We start from the raw sequence: 21,611 nt of genomic DNA on the forward strand, positions 1-21,611 counted from the left end.
GTTCCAGGTTATGGTCTCCCAAAATGCGATGGCATCTTTGGAGACCCTGTGAAAGTGTTTCCTAGTTTGTACAGTGCTGTACCCTATGCTAAAACTCCACTAGTTTGTGGTAGCGTTCAAAACATTCACCAATGCAAAGACCAGGATTGTCAGGACAGGAGAGACAATAATAGTGGGTGCCACGCCTATATCCTTGCTTTCTACAGACACATTTTCTTTGGGGGGCTCGTTGGGTAGGAGTACCAGGGAGGACAGAAGGAAAATGCCTCTCATGCAGCCGGGTTACTGCCTTTGTGGTAGGAAGTTGGGCCACAGCACCCTCTGGAAACAGAACGGCTGTGATGATCTCTTCCTGGAATTTAACCACTTGGCACCCATACTACGTCTATTGATGTCATGGGCTTTCGGGGGTTATATCTGAATGATGCCTGAGGCCACAGACATTCAGATATCAGCGTTTTCAGCCGGCGATTCCCTGTACCATAAGAACGATCATAGCGGCTGTTCCGCCGCTTGATCATTCTTACGGGCGGCGGGAGGGGACGCCGCACCCTCCCGCCGCCCTCCGGTGCTTGTACCGACTCACCGCTTCCATCGGTGAGTCGGTCACAGGATCCGCCGGCCCCCGCCAGTTACCATAGAGATTTCCGGCGGACCAGATTGTCCCCGGAGTCTCTATGATCGTTCAGAGGCCGGGCGTGATGTTATGACGTTATGTCCGGCCTCGGTTTTCAAATTAACTGCCCCGATCTGGCAGGGAAGCACTGATATTTTTTTTTTTTTTATTTTATTCTTCCCAGCCTAGAGGTGAGATATGGGGTCTTATTGACCCCATATCTCACTGTAAATATGTCCGATCATGCCACATTCCTATTACAAGGGATGTTTACATTCCTTGCAATAGGAATAAAAGTCATCAATAGAGCGAGAGCAATAATTCTAGCTCTAGACCTCCTCTGTAACGCAAAACATGTAACCAGTAAAAAAAATTAAAGCGTCGCCTATGGGGATTTTTAAATACCAAAGTTTGGCGCCATTCCACGAGCGCGTGCAATTTTGAAGTGTGACAAGTTGGGTATCTATTTACTCAGCGTATCCTCCTCTTTCACATTATGCAAAAAAATTGGGCTAACTTTACTGTTTTTTTTTTAAGCATGAAAAATTGCTGCGCAAATACTGTGCGAGATAAAAAGTTGCAACGACCGCCATTGTATTCCCTAGGGCAGTGATGGCGAACCTTGGCACCCCAGATGTTTTGGAACTACATTTCCTATTATGCTCATGCACTCTGCAGTGTAGTGGAGCATCATGGGAAATGTAGTTCCAAAACATCTGGGGTGCCAAGGTTCGCCATCACTGCCCTAGGGTCTTTGCTAAAAAAACATATATAATGTTTGGCGGTTCTATGTAATTTTCTAGAAAAAAAATTAGGAATTTTACATGTAGGAGAGAAATGTCAGAATTGGCCTGGGCGCGAAGTGGTTAAGGAAGGATCCAGTCCATCCTGAAGCTTTGTATAGCACATAAGCATTCAGCAGAGCCAATTGAAATAATTATACACACACTTTTTGTATCAGCGCCTGGCCTTAAGGGCAATTAGGTACGACGCCAACAACTGGTCGTTGAGGTCCACCCCTCCCATGTTAAGGTTGTATTCACGGACACGGAGGGGTTTCTCCACAACACCAGTCGCCGTAGGAATTTGGACCGGCGTTTCTGTGTGAAGGGAGGAAAGAACGAAAACATTCTTATTATCCCTCCACTTCACAGCGAGCAAATTATTACACTTCAAGCAGACTCTCTCCCCCAGATGGGAATCTACAAACCGCTGGTCAGAGCCCTGGCGATTGGACCACACGGTGCCACATGTGCCAATTTGGTGATCAAACAAGTGACTAAAAAGTGTCACGGGTGCTGCAGAAGTGGTGGACTTCCAATCAGGAATGGCAAATGCAGCAGGGAGGGCCCTATGGGCTAGACGGGCCTGTGTTTGTCTTCTTGGTGGCTGCAGGACACTACTCGTGCTTGTTAGCTGGAACTGCACTTATGGGACGTGCCACGTCACCACGTATCACTGCAGTGCTGGATGTACGACCAGGATCTACTAGGCCGCTGGTGCTTGCCAATTCACCAGAAGGAATAGCGGTGCTAGTACTGGCTCTCTGCTCCATACGAGGGACCTGCGGTTCTTGCACCTCTACGACAGCAGAAGATGATCGGGGTCTGGTAAGCCTGACTTTGGCAGGGACCACACCTCAGTCGTCATCGCTATCTGTCAGGGTGCCGCTGCTGTCTACAGGATCTTTTCTGAGCCTGAACCTGACAGATGAGTGACTTCCTCTTCACTATCTGTCATACTTGGAAACATGTAGGCCTCTTCACTAGTGTACCTTCAATTTGACATTTTGGTCTCTAAATTTACTGGTACAGTAGTGAGACTCACAGGAAAAAGAGCACCTGACTGTCAGCAACTGATTCAAACGCTACCAAAAAAACTGTTAGCGATCACAGGGATCAGGCCTGACTCTGCAAACACTGCAGCTATGTGTGTTGTGTTTTGTAAGTGACAGTGATCGATTGATACTGCACTTGGGTGGGCTGGGTTGGGCTGGGTGGAGGGGCTAAACGCAGGTGCTAGCAGGTATCTTGGCTGATCACTCTAACACTGCATTTTCAGGAAACCTAAACTACTGGGGACGCTAGTATAGATCTGATCAGATCAGATATTGATCCGTTCAGACACTATACTACTAAGGGAGGTGTACGGTACATGCGTGGGTGGGTGTTAACGATACTGGCACTAATATGACGCTGCCTGGGGCAACGCAGACCCTGACTGGAGCTAAAACCTAACTTATATCACCCGCCGGGTGATCAGGGGGTTAAATCTTTATTGGGTAATATATGGTGGGTTCCCTGATGCTATAAAAAACAACCTAACTAACCAGCGTCACCCGTAACACTGATACGGTGATCACTGGTGACAGGGGGTGAAAGGGTTAACCAGGGGGTTAAAACCTTTATTAGGTAGCATATATGGGGTACCTGACACTATAAAAACCTGACGGTGAAACTAATCACCTAACTGGCTAACTAGCGTCACCAGTGACACAAATACGGCGATCGATTGGTGACAGGGGATGAAAGGGTTAACTGGGGGCGATCAAGGGGTTAAACCTTTATTAGGGGGGTTTAGCGGGGTAACCTAGACCTAATGGGGGCTAATCCTAACTTACCTAAGCCCACGTACACACGGTCAGAGATTTTGGCAACCAAATCCGTCGGATTTTGCCCGTCGGATTTAGTCCGACGGATTGTGTCCGAAACTGTTGCATACACACGGTCGGGCCAAGTTGGCGAAAAATCCGATCTTTCAGAACGTGATGGCGTAATTTCATTACGATGGGACTACATTCAGGCTAGTAGCCAATAGCTTTGATGTAGGAATTTGATCTGAGCATGCGTGGCACTTGGTCCGATGAAAATGCTCTACACATGATCGGATTAGGTCCGTCTGGCCCAGTTGGTCGGGAAATATTTCCAACATGTTGGAAAATTGGGTCGGACGGAGATTCAGACGGAATCGGTCCGATGCATACCACACACAGTCGGATTATCTGACGACACGGTCCGATAAGACTCATTCCGACAGATTCTCGGACCGTGTGTACAAGGGCTTACAGTTATTTCAGTCACAAATGACACCAATGCAGTGAGCAGTAAAAAAAATCTGAAAACTGCAATAGGTGACACAGTGACAGGGAGTGAAAGGGTTAACTGGGGGGCGATCTGGAGGTGATCAGGGGGGTGGAAAGTACCTATGTGTGCTGATGTCAGTGTACTGTTGGTGCAACTCACGTTTAGTCCTCATGTCCTCTCTCTCTCTCACTGGAATCAAAGAGACTTCGCGAGGAGAGATGACATCACTTCCTCCTGTCTATGTTTACACATACACAGGCAGGGGAAGCTTTTCATTCGTTGGGAGCGATTACCAGGTCCAGACCATAAATCGTTGGTCGGGCCCTGGGGACTGACCTCTCCCCTAATGAACCTGACCACCACGGGCGTGATTACGCCCCGCACACGTGGAGGGCAGGATGTACAGGTACGCCCATTTGCCATTCTGTCGACGTACGGCGGTCGGGAACTGGTTAAAGGTCAAGTTCACCTTTACAGAAAAAAAATGTCTTTACCCGCATGGAGATGCACAGGTGTTCGTGAACCCCTATGCGGGTGGTCCGATTTCAATTTCAGTTGGGATGCAGCAGCTGCACAGACACAGTTGCTTCTCCCAATGTGACACCAGTGTGGATCTGGGCCCCCAAACGTAGACAGTATACATTTGGAGACCCTCTTGCACCCGCACCCACACGACTGTCAAACGGGGAGCAGCCGCAGTATTCCAACTGATATGAATGGGACTGCTTGCATGTACACCTATGCATCCCCATATGGGCACGCAGCCCAAACACAAGGAAATGATTAAAGTCGAACTAAACTTTCCTATTGTTTGTAGCCAGGGAAGTTGCCATCTTGGCCTCTGATTGATCTTCGACTGCTTTAATGCTGCACAAGTGATTGACTGTGACAACAACCAATTGACAGTTTGGTTGAGAGCACATCGAATGTGACATTTAGCATTCCGTGGACTATAAATGCACTTGGAAGTGCAGTCGCTGTAGATCTGAGGGGGACATGCAAGGACAATAAAAAACAGCATTTTTGCTTGTACATGATTGGATGATAAAATCAGCAGAGCTTCCCCTTATTTCAGATCTACAGTGACTGCACTTCCAAGTGCAGAGTGGATTTGCCTTTAGTAAATCAACCCATAAATTTTTTTTATCAAGTTATTAAGGTTTCAGTTGCACTTTAAATACAACTTTGCAAACAAGACCAAAGGAGATGCCACCTCTTGACACCCATTTTCTTGTCTCCTTTTATTTTTGAATTGCCAAACAGAAATTTTACGTTGCAGGACTGTACCGCAACTGCAAGCCAAGCTTTTAGCTCATGGTTATGGCGCATCCTTATTGATCTTAATTGGAGAGTTCTGAAAACGATGCCACCTCTCAAACTCTGTAGCCCAGAGGTAGCATGTGCACATGCTACGGCTGTGAAGCATTGGGGACGTAGCATGTGTACAGTCTTGTTAGGCTATAATGTATGCTCGCCCCAAATACTAATATCACACAAACCTTCAGATGTTCCTTTCATCCTGATCACTCGACAGACCCCACCACTCTGCCACCCCCACTGTGTCTGACCACTCACCCTCCCCCCCCTCCCCACGTTCTAACCACTCGGCTGCCTCCAACGTTTTGACCACTCAGCTGCTTCCACGTTCTGACCACTTGGCCGCGCCCAATGTTCTGACCACTCACCCCCCCACCCTCAACATTCTGGCCACTCGCTGCTTCCAACGTTCTGAAAACTCAGCCACCCCCAACGTTCTGACTGTTCTTGGCTGCCCTCCAACATTGTGACCACTTGGCCGCCCCCCCCCCCCCCCCCAACGCGGTGGCCACTCGGCCGCCTCCCAACCATTTTGACCAACTGCTTGTTTCCATTATTCTGACCACTCAGCTGCCTGGCTTATCCTGCAGATGATGTACTATCAGGTAGTCCTCACCTTGATGGTGTACAGCGTATAGGGGTGTGACCCGGTCCCGCTGTGCTCCCGCGCAGTAATGGTCCCAGTGATTCGCAGGTTCTGTATCAGGACAGGTCCATCAGGGCTGCTCAGGGGTAAGAAGCTGAAAGGATGGATGGGGACAGTGGGGGAAGAAGTGATTAGAGGGGAGGGGGCGGTGGGGGAAGAAGTGATAAGGGGGGAGGTTTCCATTGGACTGCTGCCATCTTTGTCGTTGGGTGGAGTAGTGGTAAATTCTGATGGGAGCGCAGAGGACTCGACAAGGATCTCAGGACGGGGTGGTGTCACTGTCGCAAAGGGCGGGCAGCTTTCCTCTGACAAACCACCCATGACCTCATTTTGTGGAGGGGCTCCAGGGCTCTCAGCCGGTGTTAGCGACTCCAGGCCACAGTCGGATAGGAGATCCTCAGTGGAGTTCATCAGAGGGCGTTCCAGTTCCCGCCCAAAATCAGACATGGGAGACTCGGGCTCAGACTCCTCGCACAGGAAAAACGGGCTGCTGGGTTTGGGTGGGTGCAGGTACTGAATGGAGTAAGAAGACTCTTCCCCCCCGTCCAGCACCTCCTCCGCCTCTATGCTATCATCTACCTCGAAGCCGGAGACGTGGGATGATGGAGGAGAAGGCGGGACAAGATGCGGAGCCAGATCTGGACTCAGTGGGAGGGTTTTAGGAATGGTGGGAGGAGCGGGACTCTCGCATTTCTCCTCCTCCATTTTCAGCAGAGTCTTGGAGAAGATGTTGGTCAGAACAATGTTGATCCAGTCTGGGTCAGACATCCGTCCGACAAGGGGCAGCACCACATTACAGGCGATGAGCTCCACCACCAAGTGCCTGCCGGTGCGGGTTTCTAGGTGGGGTTTGGGTACTAGCTCCGACAGCAAAAGCCCTACCAGCCAGCGGGCATGGTTCACATCTTGGGCAGGGCCGGAGAGAGCTGGGTGAACCGGGCTGAGCTCCTGGTAGGCTTCCCACAGTAGCAACTCTTTCTCTGACTCCTCGCCCACGCCCTCCACTCGGGCCTTCGCCCACTTGTAGCACTGCAGGTGACACCCCGCCAGGACCAGCAACTTCCTGGTCAGCTGTTCGCGGTCAGCAGAACGTAGCCGTCTCTTCAGCTCTGCCCCCAGCTCCCACATGACCCCTCTGACCTCATCCTCGAAGGCGGTCTCTTGGCTCAGGCGGCGGTACCAGGATGACACAAAGTCCTGGACAATCTTCTGGATGGTCAGTCGGATCTCCTTGTCCAGCTGTTCCTCGGCGTTGGCGGATCGGGCACTCCGGTCCAGGGTGACGAACCGTTCCAGGTGGACAGGGGTGGAGCTGCCGAGGATGAACTGAGGGCCCAACCAGGCCCCCGCCGCTGCCATGATGGCAGAGAAGAGGAGGAGGAGCCATACATTGACCAGCAGGTGGACCAGGATCACCCAAGCGATCAGCGCGCCCCCAGCCAGGAACATCCAACCCTTCCGGGGGTCCTTCGGGGGGGCGAACACAACCTCGGACACAACATCTGCCATCTATAGGAGAAGACAGAGAGTCAGGTTACTACAAATATAACAAAACAATCAGATTGCAGAGACAAGGTAAAACATCAACTATAGCAGGGGTCTACAAACTTTCTAAACAAAGAGCCAGTTTACTGTCCTTCAGATTTTAGGAAGACCGGATGTTGGTGTCAATGGGAAGAATAGTGCCTCATCATTGGTAGTGGGAGGAATAGTGCGTGCCCCATCATTGGTGTCAGTGGGAGGCATAGTGGCCCGTCATTGGTGTCAGTGGGAGGCATAGTGGCCCGTCATTGGTGTCAGTGGGAGGCATAGTGGCCCGTCATTGGTGTCAGTGGGAGGCATAGTGGCCCGTCGGTGGGAGGCATCGTGCCTCGTCGGTGGTGTCAGTGGGAGGCATCGTGCCCCGTCGGTGGTGTCAGTGGGAGGCATCGTGCCCCGTCGGTGGCGTCAGTGGGAGGCATTGTGCCCCGTCGGTGGCGTCAGTGGGAGGCATCGTGCCCCGTCGGTGGCGTCAGTGGGAGGCATCGTGCCCCATTATTACAAACAAAATGATATAAGAAATGGCTTATTTCTCACAAAAAACAAGCACTGTATGGAAGAAAGGGAAAATTACACTAAGACCCCTTTCACACTGAGGGCGTTTTGCAGGCGATATAGCATTAGAAATAGCGCTTACAATCCGCCCTCACACTGCTGCACCATTCATTCCAGTGTGAAAGCCCCGAGGGCTTTCACACCGGAGCGGTGCACTGGCAGGACGTCAGGAAAAGTCCTGCCAGCAGCTTCTTTGGAGCGGTGAGTTTACTGCTCCTCCACCGCTGCTCCCCGTTGAAATCAATGGGGCAGCGATGCAATACCACCGGCAAAATGCCGCTATTGTGGTATATTGAGGGCGGTTTTAAACCTTTCTCGGCCGCTAGCGGGGGTAAAAGCGCCCCTCTAGCGGCCAAAATGTGCTGCAAATCCTACAGTAAGACGCCGCTAAAAATAGTGGCGTTTTACCGCCGACGCTATAGGCGGGGTCTAATTGGACTTCATTAACCAATAAATGGTGCTAGCTGCTGCATATAATCACACTCCACCAGGAATGATAAAAAAAAATATAAAATAACCCAAATCTGTACAAACAGAATCAAGCAGCGCTAATGTCAAATAACTACCACGGCAAAGTAATGATTTCAGCATAAGTCCTTTTTTTGTAATCAGTGCTCTGCGTAGCGGAATATATAGTCCATACATCACTTCATGGGAATCGCTCTCAAACGCTGTATAGAAGTGTCTATTTGTACTTCATAGAGCGGAGTACATGCAGAACGCTGACATCGACAGACCCCACCCTCACACGTGGACAGGGAGACACGGGGCATGTGGAAGAGACCCCCCCTGGACACAACCCTTACCGGAAACAAGGATCAATCTGGCCTAGAAATATGCAATCAAAAAGTGGCAGCAATCTTCGTTTTCTTATCCACCTCTGTGCTCATCCCCCTCAAATATTCAGTAAAAGAGAATAACAATGAACACAACGGAATCCCATTTGAATCATCTTTAATGCTACTTAAACTGCACAGTGTACACTCACAAAGGATAATGTCAAAGCGTTGTTCACAATACGTCAGAAGGACCAGTTAGATACAGCTCTTCCGAAAGCACACTGCTACTATAGCCCATGGAGGATCAGGCCGACTTCCTAAGTCTCCTGGTGTGGTTACACTTGTCGTTTGGCTCCACTCTGACGCGTTTTGTAATTTCCAACATCATCTGAAGTTTTAAATGCCCCATTATTGTTATCAGTGGAAGGACTAGTGCCCCACGTCATTGCTGTCAGTGGGAGGCATAGTGCCCCACGTCATTGCTGTCAGTGGGAGGCATAGTGCCCCACGTCATTGCTGTCAGTGGGAGGCATAGTGCCCCACGTCATTGCTGTCAGTGGGAGGCATAGTGCCCCACGTCATTGCTGTCAGTGGGAGGCATAGTGCCCCACGTCATTGCTGTCAGTGGGAGGCATAGTGCCCCACGTCATTGCTGTCAGTGGGAGGCATAGTGCCCCACGTCATTGCTGTCAGTGGGAGGCATAGTGCCCCACGTCATTGCTGTCAGTGGGAGGCATAGTGCCCCGTCATTGCTGTCAGTGAGAGGCATAGTGCCCCACGTCATTGCTGTCAGTGAGAGGCATAGTGCCCCACGTCATTGCTGTCAGTGGGAGGCATAGTGCCCCTGGAGTTTGGAGACCACTGAACTATAGGTAGAGAGGAAGGGGGGCGGAGCTTTCTGCAGATCACTATGGTAACCAGGGGAATGGGGGGGGTAGATGGATTGTGGTGTATGATGGTCTCCTGTGTGTGAAGAGATCCCGGTGTTCTGCCTAATAGAGTTCGCCCATGAAATGGTGTCCGCTCCGTACGGTACAGTACGGAGCAGACGAAGCTTCGGAAAATCTCCGAAGCTGAATGGCGCCTGCGCCGTGAGTGGAGGTGGTAGCCCCACCATCCAAGCGGAGATAGGGTTGTGAATTTTAGAGGGCCCCTCGCGGGCGAGCTTCGCTTGCCACGCTTCGGGCTCGGCCTCGCTCCGCTCGGCTCTTTTTTATTCTAACTCTATGTCCACTTGGATAGTGGGGATAGAACAGGGACTCACGGCGCAGGCTCCGTTCATCCTCGGCAATATTCGGAATCTGTGTTCCTGTGTACTGCGCAGTACGCAGGGGACACTATCTGATGGAGGACGCTATTTGACAAGACACCGGCACTTCCAGGAATTCTTCTGTTCTGGGGTGGAAAGTTTCTTGTCAGCTTCTCAGTTTTATCTGTGACTCGGCTGGAAAAATGTGCTTTCATTTCCTGTCCCGGTGACACCCCATGTGTCCAGGAAGCTCCGCCCTTCCCTCGTCCCATTCAGAACAGCAGCGGTACTGGCTGTAGAATGGAGGAGTATGGAGGCTGCCATTGCTCGTTCTGAAAATGCCAGGTGCCCGGCTGCCATGCTAGTCTGGATCCCCGCCCCCCCATGTAGAGCTGAAGCTGTGCCGTCACTGGCTGCTACACTCTGCTCCCAGGCACGGAGGATCACACCCCGGGGGCAGCCAGGCACTCCGCATTTCCATCCAGCAAGCACTGTGAGTGGAGCGTCCCTTGTGGTAAGTCAGGCAGACAGCTGAGAGCGGGTGAACTACAAGTCCCAGCACAACGCTCACCTGTCGCTGCTGACGTCACATCTCTGTGGGATCGCCCCTCTGGATGTAGCGGGGTGTCTCCCTCCTCATACTGCAGCCGGTCTCACCCGGCAGAGGGAAGATCCGGGACTCCTTCGGCTGTCACTCTGCGGCTCCGCCCTCGGCCCGCCTCCTCCCGTCACAGCGGTCACGTGAACGCCGGCCATTCCTAATTAGCCCCAGGGGTGTGCATCTGCGCCGCTGAACAAGGAAAGCACTATGCTCAGTATAGAGCGCCGCCTCGAATCTGCACTGACCCCTGGTGGCCGGAGGGCGAAACTGCACCCTCTTTGCAACGGCTCTATTGGTAATCAGTTGGGCTTGCTGTGGGTTTAGTCTCGGTCTGGCTCCGGGAGGTGACGTCGTGGCTCTGCTATGAAGGTAAACTCTATTGTGTTTGTATGCATGTATGGGGTTCTCTAGTCACCAGAGTATCCCCCCCCCCTCCCCCGCCCACACACAGTAGATCCCAAAATCCCTTCATTACCTCAGGGTCCATCCCTGCACTCCGCAGAGTTCCATTCTACCAGCCCCCCCCATCCGTCCATCCCTCCGGTCCACAGAATTCTATTGAGCTCTGTGAATAGTTCTGTAGCGCTGGTATCTTTAACCGCTTTCAGACCGGACCATTTTGCAGGCCAATGACCAGACCACTTTTTGCGATTCGGCACTGCGTCGCTTTAACTGACAATTGTGCAGTCGTGCGACGTGGCTCCCAAACAAAATTGACGTCCTTTTTTCCCCACAAATAGAGCTTTCTTTTGGTGGTATTTGGTGATCTCCCCTGCGGTTTTTATTTTTTGCACTATAAACAAAAAAAGAGCGACAGTTTTGAAAAAAAAAACATTATTTTTTGCTATAATAAATATCCCTCAAAAATATATATAATTTTTTTTTTTTCCCTCAGTTTAGGCCGATTTGTTTTCTTCTACATATTTTTGGTAAAAAAATCGCAATAAGCGATTATCGATTGGTTTGTGCAAAATTTATAACGTTTACAAAATAGGGGATAGTTTTATGGCATTTTTATTAATAGTTTTTGTTTTACTAGTAGTGTTTTTTTTTTTTATTATTTTTTTTTTTTTTTTTTTTATTGTGATTGCGACATTATGGCGGACACGTCAGACATATTTGGGACCACTGTCATTTATACAGCAATCAGTGCTATACAAATGCACTGTGTAAATGGCAGTGAAGGGGTTAACCAGTGGGTAGCAGTGTAGGGGTTAAGTGTGTCCTAGAGGCGTGTTACTAACTGTGGGGGGCCGGGCTGTGTGTTAGTGAACGCTGATCTCTGCTCCAATCACAGGGAGCAGAGATCAGTGTCACTTGTTGCTAGGCAGAATGGGGAGATGCTGTTTACTTCCGCATCTCCCCGTTTCGGCCTCCCCGTGAGACGATCACGGGTATCCCCACGGCAATTGAGTCCCGTGGGACCCGCAGCCGGACTCATGGGGGTCCCGTCCGACACGCGCGTGCGCTGCCGGTGGCGCACATGCGATAGCAGGGCAGCAATTTCAAATGGACGTACCTGTATGCCAATTTGACTGCCGTGCCATTCTGCTGATGTACATCATCACGTGCAGGTCGGGAAGTGGTTAATACCAATGCTAGTATGTTTTTAAATTTAGGCCGGGTTCACACCGCTGCGATTTTCCCGCATCGCACACCTCCCGCCGGCAGTTCACACTGCCCTATGCGGACGGCTGGGAGTGTCAATGTTATGTTAATGACACCCCCAGATCCGTCCGCATATTGCAGTGCGATCTGCCGACTCGCACAGGAATCTGATCGCATGGTGTGAACCCCCATGCGATCCGATTCTGTTGCGGACCAAAAAAAGGGTCCCGTGCGAGTTTGCTGCGGGAGCGCTGCGAATTCAGCCATACTATCTGTATGGCTGAACTCGCATCGCTACGGAGATCGGATGTGATTTGCGGTGCGAATCACATCCGGATCTCCCCCCGCAGCAGTGTGAACCCAGCCTTAAGCTTGTCTGAAGCTGCAGTTTGGTTCAGACTAATTATTCTAAAGTTCTGTCTTCTGTACCAGTTTGGCTGGGTTGTGCTAATTCCCACTTGACCGTGGTTGTCGCTGTCACCGCCGGTAAGTGTTGGAAATGTAACAATCTAAATGTATTGGGTACCCCTTTTACTCAGAAACAGCTCTGTGGGAGTGGTCTACCCGCTGTGCATTCTGGGTAAGGGTACTTAAGGTACCGCCGCCATTTTTCAGGGTGGTTTGGTTTTTCCCGATCTTGTGGCCCTCCTGGCCTGAGGTGTGTGCTGCCTTATTCAATATCTCGGGGCCGGCTGGCCTGAGGCTCCGCAACTGAAGGTAGGCCCAGAGGCTCTGGGGCCTACTGATCCAGAGATGATCCTGTGCTGTCTTGCCTGCGGGGAGAAGCCAAGCGACTGGAGGATCCAGGGGAGGACTTTTCTGAGGAGGACCGAGCAACAAGGCTGGTGCCTCATGAAGAAGCCTGGAGACTCAGTTGGAGGATGCATCCTGGGTTGCCTACCACACAGTATCGCCGGGTCGGCTGAAAGAATCAGGTACTGTGGGGAAACTTGTTTTGCAACCAAAAGCTTATTGTGCCTTCCTGTGGCAGAGGACTGCATCCAAGATCGCTAAACTTATCAAGTCTGTGGCAGAGACTTTGTTCGAGCATCTCACCGGCTGCTAGGTCAGTGAGGCTGGATTCACATCTATGCAGTTTTGGTGCTCTTTGCATTTTGCAGATTTGCACTACAGTCCATTTAACATGGTTTCCTATGGAACACGTTCTGTAGTGCAAATCTGCAAAATGCAAAAAGCACAAAAAATGCATAGGTGTGAATCCAGCCTGAGAGAGGCCTATCCGGTGATTGCTAGATCCAGCTTGTGGGAATCGTTTGTCCTCTGGATCAAGGAAATACCTTTAACCCGCAATACTACAAAGGTACCTCAATTCCCCTTATCCTCTACCCCTCTACTGCAAAAGTGTGTGTGTGTGTTTTTGTTAAATAAACACCCAGAAAAAGGTATTGTTCGAGCTAATATTCTTTATTCCACTCTACAAATAAGATGGACACAGTGAACAGGTGAGGTAACGGTAAGCCCAACAAAAAAAAAAGCAGCTCCTTTGAGGGTCAGTACTACAGTTCAATCCTGAGCTCTGTGCATAGTGCCACCCCCCGGGGTCTGCAGAGTACCGTTCTGCCACCCCCCACCCCCCATCCCCCCACAGAATTCTATTGAGCTCTGTGCATAGTGCCACCCCCGGGGTCTGCAGAGTTCCTCTATTGAGATCTGTGTATAGTTACATAGTTAGTAAGATTAAACTGGTGTCTTTATTCAAGTGAGTGTCTACAATTGTCCCTATCCTATCATATTGCACACTCACATCAGTCTCTACCCCCAAGGAGCCCACAATCCAAGGTCCCCATTCATATACTAGGCCAATTTTGGACAGAAGCCAATTAACCTACCTGCATGTCTTTGAAATGTGGGAGGAAACCGGAGTACCCGGAGGAAACCCACGCAGGCACAGGGAGAACATGCAAAAACCAGGCAGGTGGTGTCGTGGTTGGGATTTGAACCAGCGCTGCTAGGTGAGAGTGCTAACCACTACACCACTGTGCCGCCCCAGTATAGTGCAATCCTGAGCTCTGTGCATATTGCCACAACTCTGTCATATCTGCAGAGTTCCTCTATTGAGCTCTGTGTATAGTTACATAGTTAGTAAGGTTGAAATGGATGGACTGGTGTCTTTATTCAACCTGAATGAGTGTCTACAATTGTCCCTATCCCTGTATATTGCACACTCACATCAGTCCCTACCCCCATGGAGCCCACAATCCAAGGTCCCCATTCATATACTAGGCCAATTTTGGACAGAAGCCAATTAACCTACCTGCATGTCTTTGGAGTGTGGGAGGAAACCGGAGTACCCGGAGGAAACCCACGCAGGCACAGGGAGGACATGCAAACTCCAGGCAGGTGGTGTCGTGGTTGGAATTTGAACCAGCGACCCTTCTTACTGCTAGGTGAGAGTGCTCAACACAAGACCACTGTGCCGCCCCAACATAGTGCAATCCTGAGCTCTGTGCATATTGACACCAACCCCCCCCCCTCCACAGAATTGTATTGAGCTCTGTGCATAGTGCCACCGGCAGAGTTTTGTTCTGCCACCCCCGGGTCCACAGAATTCCATTCTGCCAACCCCCCCTGATCTCGCAGAGTTACATTCTACCCCCCCCCCCCCCATCCGTCAGTCCCCTCCACAGAATTCTATTGAGCACTGTGCATAGTGCTATCCTGAGCTCTGGGCATAGTGCCACCCCCCGGGTCCGCAGAATTCCATTCTACCCCCCCAAGTCTGCAGAGTTCCCTTATGCCGCTCCACCCAACCCCCCCCCCCATGTCCGTCCCTCCCATCCACAGAATTCTATGTGTATGTTGCAATCTCGAGCTCTGTGCATAGTATCCACCCCGGGTCCACAGAGTTCCGTTCTGCCAACTCCCACCCCCGTCTGTGCCGTTCACAGAATTCTATTGAGCTCTGTGCATAGTGCAGTCCCGAGCTCTGTGCATAGTGCAGTCCCGAATCCTGATCTCTATGTATAGTACAATCCTGAGCTCTTGATTGTCTTCCGTCTGTTCCTTCCTCTTGTCTTCCTTCTGTTCTCATATGACCACTCCCCGCGTAGAATTTAATGGCCCTCTGGTGATGATGGGGCCAATGGTTGCTGCTGCAAACGCTCGCTCATGTAGGAGAATTCGCTGAAATGCATCATCTCCTCCATCTCCAAATCATCCCTGGACATGAATTGCGCCAAAGTGATACATCCATTTTCTGGTTCTTCAGGAATCTGCAGAGTAGAAGACATTCATTTAATATTTCTGAGCGATACAGAAAATGGTGACAAAGCTTGGTGAGCCCAGCTCCCTCTCGTGGTCAGAAGAAGCACTACACTCCATTAACACACCTTTCATGTATATCCACGTCACCTTAAGACAGGTGTGTTATTGGCGGGATCACCAAGTACAATAAAAAAGAATGATTCCTAAACTTACTGTTTCGGATTTCAATGGTGAGGGCAATGTTCCTTTCTTTAACTCGGCCCATTCAATTTTCTTGAAAAATGGATGCCGTGTCAGGTGCTTTACAAGGCGCGTTCTCTTCTCCTGGTCTTTACATAAGAGCTGTAAAGAAGAATGAAATATAATAAGAAACATTGCAAGAAAAATAACAATATGTGACCAACAGAACCCCCCATTTTAATATTAGATTCTGACAGTGACATATTTCAGCTTCCTTAATTTTTCCCTCCAACCCTCCATCTAACAAAAGGGATCCTTGGAAGGATTGATGAGAAGGTATACTCACGCTATCTAAGAGGTCACAAAGGCAGGGATCCATGTTGTCAGGGTATTGTGGTGTCCGGTTACATACTGCTCTCACAAAGGTTCTTACTTTCCATTGGTTTACTGTGAAGGGATGTCTGCCGACCGCCATCTCATAGACTATCACCCCCAAGGAGAAATAGTCCGCCGTGGTGAAGTATGGCAACATTTTAAGGATCTGTAGAAACATAAGAGAGAGAAACAAAAGGATGAGGACCTTCCTAGGCCAGGCAGAGGACAAAGATGACTCAGTGTTGGCTTATGGGATATATGAAGCCTCTCAGGAGTCCTACAATTGTGCTCAAAATACATCAAACTGAGGTGGAGCTTGTGTATGTATAGCCAAAACCTTTATTTTTTTTTATTTTTTTTTGTGGATTGAGTCATTTAGGGTTGGGAATCCTGGCAGATTATTTTTTGCTGCCTGTGTACCATTGGAGAAATTTTCCGTTGTTTCCCATTGTAGAGGAAATCTCCCAAAGTGAGGGGACAACGCCAAAACTTTGGATTTCCTCTTCATTACGGGGACAATGGTCACCAGTACAAATAGAAGGTAAATCTCCGCAATGGGGACCCCAATAAAAACGTGACCCATGGGTGCTCAGACAGTGGCCCTACAGCTGTTGCCAAACTACAATTCCAATCATGCCTCTGCCTTTGGGAGTCATGCTTGGAACTTTCAGGTTTGCAAGGCCTCATGGGACTTGCATTTCCACAATAGATGGAGGACCACAGGTTGAGAACCCATACCTTAACTCCATCCAAAAGGTTTTGCCTAGAGTTACACTTTAAATAAAGGAGGCAGATAATGGTGTACAGACCCCAATAGGTCAATCTTCAGAAGCTCTCATCGTGGTAAGGAGAAGGAGTGAATCGGGCCGGACAGATCCATCCATCTATACCTGGCCTCAATGTCCACCACAAAGAAGTTCCAACACTGCTGCATATCTCAGAACTTCCCCCCTTTTGTTGGATATAGTTCTGGCCTGGAGACCCACTGAAAGCAGCCAGGGCCGCAGTGGAGGAATTCTCCATTTAATGAAATGTGAGCCCCATTAGGTCTTCTCTATATCCCATAATACACATTACAATTCAGTCTAATATCAGAATATCAGAAATCTTACCTCTGGGGCCATGTATGCTATGGTACCCGCACGATCTGTGATCCTATCGGTCTCGGTGACTCCAACCATGGACAACCCGAAATCTGCAATCCTGACGTGTCCTTCACTGTCCAGCAGAACATTTTCAGGTTTGAGATCTCTGTGAATAAAATAAGTGAACGGTTAGCTCTGCATGTCCCACATCATATTACAGAGAGAAAAGATACAAATATACGTCTATACAAAGAATGAAGATTGATGGGTGGACATCAGCTTCTTTTATACAGGAAGATCTCCGTTCCGGGGTTCCCAGCTCCGCCCACCTGCTATATTTATCATAAGGAGGTCTCACTCACATTGCTGAATTTTGTATTAATCCTACATTAAGCAGAATATGGCGTGAGTGCCGAGACCTCTGCAGCAGATGGAAGGAGAAATTATGGGAGGCAGCACAATTGGGAACTGGTGGAAAGTCTTCCTGATTCACTGAAAAATAGAAGCCAAGGGGTGATTCCACCCAGAACTACAAGGACAGTTTTGGTGGAGTGACCCATTAATACTGAATTTGGGGAAAATAAGAAAATACTCTTATAGTGGGGCTCCTCCCACCACATGGGAAGGTTTCAATTCCGGTTTGTGCCCGGGTACCAGAAAAAAAAGGACATCTAATCCTTACCTGTGTACGATCTTATGAGAATGCAGGAACATCAGGCCAGATAATAACTCCGCAGTGATGAATCTGAAAAAGCAAAAAATATATGCATTAGCATTCAAAGTCATCACAGACCAATAAAGACTAAAAGTACAAAGAGGTATGGCTGGATGGCCGGGGTATGGATGGAGGGGGTATGGATGGTTGACCGGGGTATGGATGGAGGGGGTACGGATGGGCAGGGCATGGATAGATGGGGTATGGATGAAGGGAGAAATGGAAGGATGGATGAGTTATGGATGGGCAGGGTATGGATGGATGGAAGGATAGGGTATGGATGGAAGGACAGGGTATGGATGGAAGGACAGGGTATGGATGGAAGCGATATGGATAGACCGGTTATGGATGGACGGGGTATAGATTGCCAGGTTACAGATGGCCCGACTACATCACTACCTATGCTCAGTGATCAGCCGCTCCCGACTCCATTATGACCTGTTGGACTTACCTTACGGTTCTCAGATCCAGCGGAGCTTTTTTTTCTATCAGCGCCAAGAGCTCTCCTCCACTCAAGAATTCCATGGCAAAGACGAGGTGATTCTGTGAAAAGAAAAGATAGAGATTACATTATAGACATGTCAGATTCACGCTGTGGAGGAATATACAGAAACGCACATAAGTTAGGAAAACCAAACAGAGAAAATGCGAGGCTGACATGGCTGGAGTTTCCTGATCACAGTAATATTTGTTAGGGGTGATCCAGTGACTTCAGTTCTTTGGTCAGCATCCTGGAAGTCTGATGTAAATCAGGAGGCCTGGCTTCTCCTGTCCTCCTCGCAGTAGGCTGGTTCTGACTCAGCGACTCGAGGTTTGACGCCAGAGGCAGCCAGGCAACAAATAATTTCAGAAGTAGGTCAGCAGTAGCAGCCTCTCCATAGAAGACCTTTACTGTGTACAATTGACCTAACCGATCTCCAGGCTTGTAGGAGTCACTCTACAGTTCTGCTCTTACCTATACTGCTTCCCAGACTACAGTCGAAACTCTCATAAAACCTGGTGTGGGACACAAGTTGAGCTCCCTTCCACTTCCTCCAATTCAGGGCCCAAAGGACTAATAGACAGCCCTAAAGAGTAGCATTGGGGGAAGCGGGGAGGCTTCACCTTGTGTTGGTTCCGACTCCCAAAAAAGTCACCATTTGAGCATTTTGGCGGACTGGATAAGTGGTGGAGGACAGTACAGGAAAGAGATCAAGAAATTGGAAAGTGAAAAGACTTACCTTTGTCTGGAAAGATGCATATAGATGAGTGATGAAGGGCATGGTACCTCCGACTTGCATTACCGCACTCTCTATAAGGGCAAATTCAGGGTGTTTTATCATTCTGCTTTTTTTGACCATCTTCACTGCCATCTTTTGTGGAATGGCAGGATGGGAGGCCAACAGCACCTTCCCAAAGGACCCCTGTCCAAGCACTTTATGGAAGGTGAAGCTTTTCATCGATAGTTCATGTGGCTGGTGATTGGTAACTGAACCACTTGAAGATCTGTCTAAAGGGGGGCTGCTCCCCATTATGCTGTGGAATGATCCGGATGATGATGGACCATTCAGTATTGCTCTAATGGATGATCCAGGAGGAGGTGGATCATTCTGTATTGCGCTGATGCATGATCCAGGAGGTGGACCATTTGATATTGCGCTGTGGAATGATCCTGATGAAGATGGACCATTCAGAATTGCGCTGTGGAATGATCCTGATGAAGATGGACCATTCAGAATTGCGCTGTGGAATGATCCTGATGAAGATGGACTATTTGGTTTTGCGCTGAGGGATGATCCAGAAGGAGGTGGACCTTTCTTTATTGTCCTGTGGTATGATCCAGGAGTTGGTGGACCACTCCATATTGCAGTGCGGAATGATCCAAATGAAGATGGACCAATCCATATTGCAGTGTGGAAGGATCCATATGACGATGGAGCATTAAATATTGTGCATGAAGCCAGTGGGTGGAGTTTCCATGATCTATTGCAGCATTCTGGAGTCGGATGGATCTCACTGGTGGGTTGAAGCTTGTCAGTCGACTTTCCTTTGTTGGTGGTCGGATCGTTATATTTTTCTGGAGAGAGAAAAAGGAAAACCAGTTATTTCTATCTTGTCATTTATTGCATTTATTGGTGGGACGCGGGATCTGTACACTTTATAATAAAAAAAAAACTAAAAAAAAAATAAATTAAAAAAAAAAAAAAAAAATATATATATATATATATATATATATCTATCAAGCTGAGATTAGGAGCACTCCCTTTAAGGGAATACTCATTAAGGGAGTGCTCCTAATCTCAGCTTGATATAGAGATTATATATATCCATATCCAATTTGATCTTTTCCTTAAGATTATTATATATTTTTTTTTTTATTGTTAACGTCCACCCTAGACAGGAAGTGATGTCATGATGTCGCTCCTGTCCTCACCCATACCCCATAATCCAAGTGCAAGTGGCAATTTATATATAGGTATTGTAGTCGGCAAGTGCATATAGTATATACTATATGGGGGTGTCTGTGTGTATATAGTATCTATAGTGAGGGAAAAAAGTATTTGATCCCCTGCTGATTTTGTATGTTTGCCCACTGACAAAAAAAGATCAGTCTATAATTTTAGTGGTCGGTTTATTATAACAGTGAGAGACCAAGTAACAAAAATGTCCAGAAAAACGCATTTCAAAAAAGTTATAAATTGATTATCATTTTAATGAGTGAAATAAGTATTTGATCCCTTATCAAATAGTCAAGATTTCTGGCTCCCAGGTGTCTTCTATACAAGTAACAAGCTAAGATTAGGAGCACGCTCTTAAAGGGAGTGCTCCCAATCTCAGCTTGTTACCTGTATAAGTCCTGCAAGTGGGGGCAGTGGGCACAGTGGCTGCATATGATGGGCACAGTGGCTGCATATGATGGGCACAGTGAGGCTGCAATTGATGTTTTTTTAAAAAGTATTTTTCAGTTTGTTTGCACCCCCCAAAAAATTTTGAGCACCAAAGGTCACTGGTGTTGACCTTTTTTGTGCTTCACTTGCAATTGAATGCCTGTAAGATTTAAGGTTTTGCTGTGAATATTTATTGCTTTTTTATCAACTACAGGAAACGTCTGACCTCTGTGATTGCCAACAAGGATTTCCCCACCAACTGTTAAGGCTGGCCATTAGGGCTGAAACAACTAATCGATTTATGAAAATAGTAATCGATTAATTTCATAATCGATTAATCGGCCAGTAACATAATGGGGTTAAAAAAACAAAAATGATTCCTTTATAGTACAAAAAAGAGCAAATAATCACTACTGTAAATATTACTTTCACAGTTCTACAGTAAAAAAATGAACCCCTTACAGTAATGATTATTTGCTTTTTTTGTACTATAAAGGGCTCATTTGTGTTGTTTTATTCCCATTATGTTACTAAATGTCTTAGACCTGGTTCACATCTATGTGTTTTTTTTTTTTTTTTGGTGCATTTTTCAGAAACGCACTACAGTTCATTTACATGGTTTCCTATGGGACATGATCACATCTATGCTTTGTTCAGCCGCTGCGTCTTTGGAACGGGTCAGGGACTTTACTTACTTAATTATGCTTGTTTTGGTTCAATATACTTCAATGGAGAAGCTGCAGAAAAGCATGTAATGCGTTTTTGCAGCAATTTGTGTTTTTTAATCTGCCCAACAACAAATTGGCCCCCAAAAAAACGCAAAAATGCAAATCGCAGCAAAATCACGTGCGCAAAATCAAAACGCCCAGCAAAAAGCACTTCAGAAACAGATCAAAAGCAAACTGCATAGGTGTGTGCCGAGCCTTATGCTGGCAACACGGATCAATTTTCAGACGAAAAATCTTTGTACATTCGCTGAATGAAAGAATGTTGTTCGAAATTTTCACTTCTTTTTAACATTCTGTTTTTAAAATGAATGTCATTTCTGAACGAAAACCCCAAACACTGTCTGAAAATTCCTTTGACCGAGAAGTTTTCTATTATTTCCAAATTTTCCCATCACTGTGGTTGAAAATGAACATCGATTTGACTCCACTAACGATTAGAAAAT

General features: G+C 48.2%; 1 protein-coding gene and 1 long non-coding RNA gene across 3 annotated transcripts in view; one reads left to right on the forward strand and one right to left on the reverse strand.

Annotated features, from left to right (window-relative positions):
- Nucleotides 1–10,518, reverse strand: part of SNX19 (sorting nexin 19) — an 82,243-nt gene extending 71,725 nt beyond the window's left edge. Inside the window, exons 1-2 of one of the 2 annotated variants that reach the window (XM_077457893.1) lie at nt 10,356–10,518; nt 6,803–7,171 (exon numbers count right to left, since the gene is read on the reverse strand). In XM_077457893.1, the coding sequence (XP_077314019.1) occupies nt 6,803–7,171 (369 nt within the window). In that variant the 5' untranslated portion in view covers nt 10,356–10,518. Of the gene's footprint in view, nt 1–5,632; nt 7,172–10,355 lie in introns of both variants that reach the window. The other variant, XM_077457892.1, reaches the window with a different exon arrangement.
- A 74-nt stretch (nt 10,519–10,592) lies between these two features.
- LOC143934345 (uncharacterized) overlaps nt 10,593–21,611 on the forward strand; it is a 137,598-nt gene continuing 126,579 nt past the window's right edge. The window contains exon 1 of the long non-coding RNA XR_013263251.1: nt 10,593–10,754. This is a non-coding gene — a long non-coding RNA (uncharacterized LOC143934345). The remainder of the gene's footprint in view (nt 10,755–21,611) is intronic.

This window comes from Lithobates pipiens, unplaced genomic scaffold (genome assembly GCF_037356315.1).
Source record: "Lithobates pipiens isolate NorthernLeopardFrog02 unplaced genomic scaffold, aLitPip1_a1.2 Scaffold_27, whole genome shotgun sequence".
Lineage (NCBI taxonomy): Eukaryota > Metazoa > Chordata > Amphibia > Anura > Ranidae > Lithobates > Lithobates pipiens.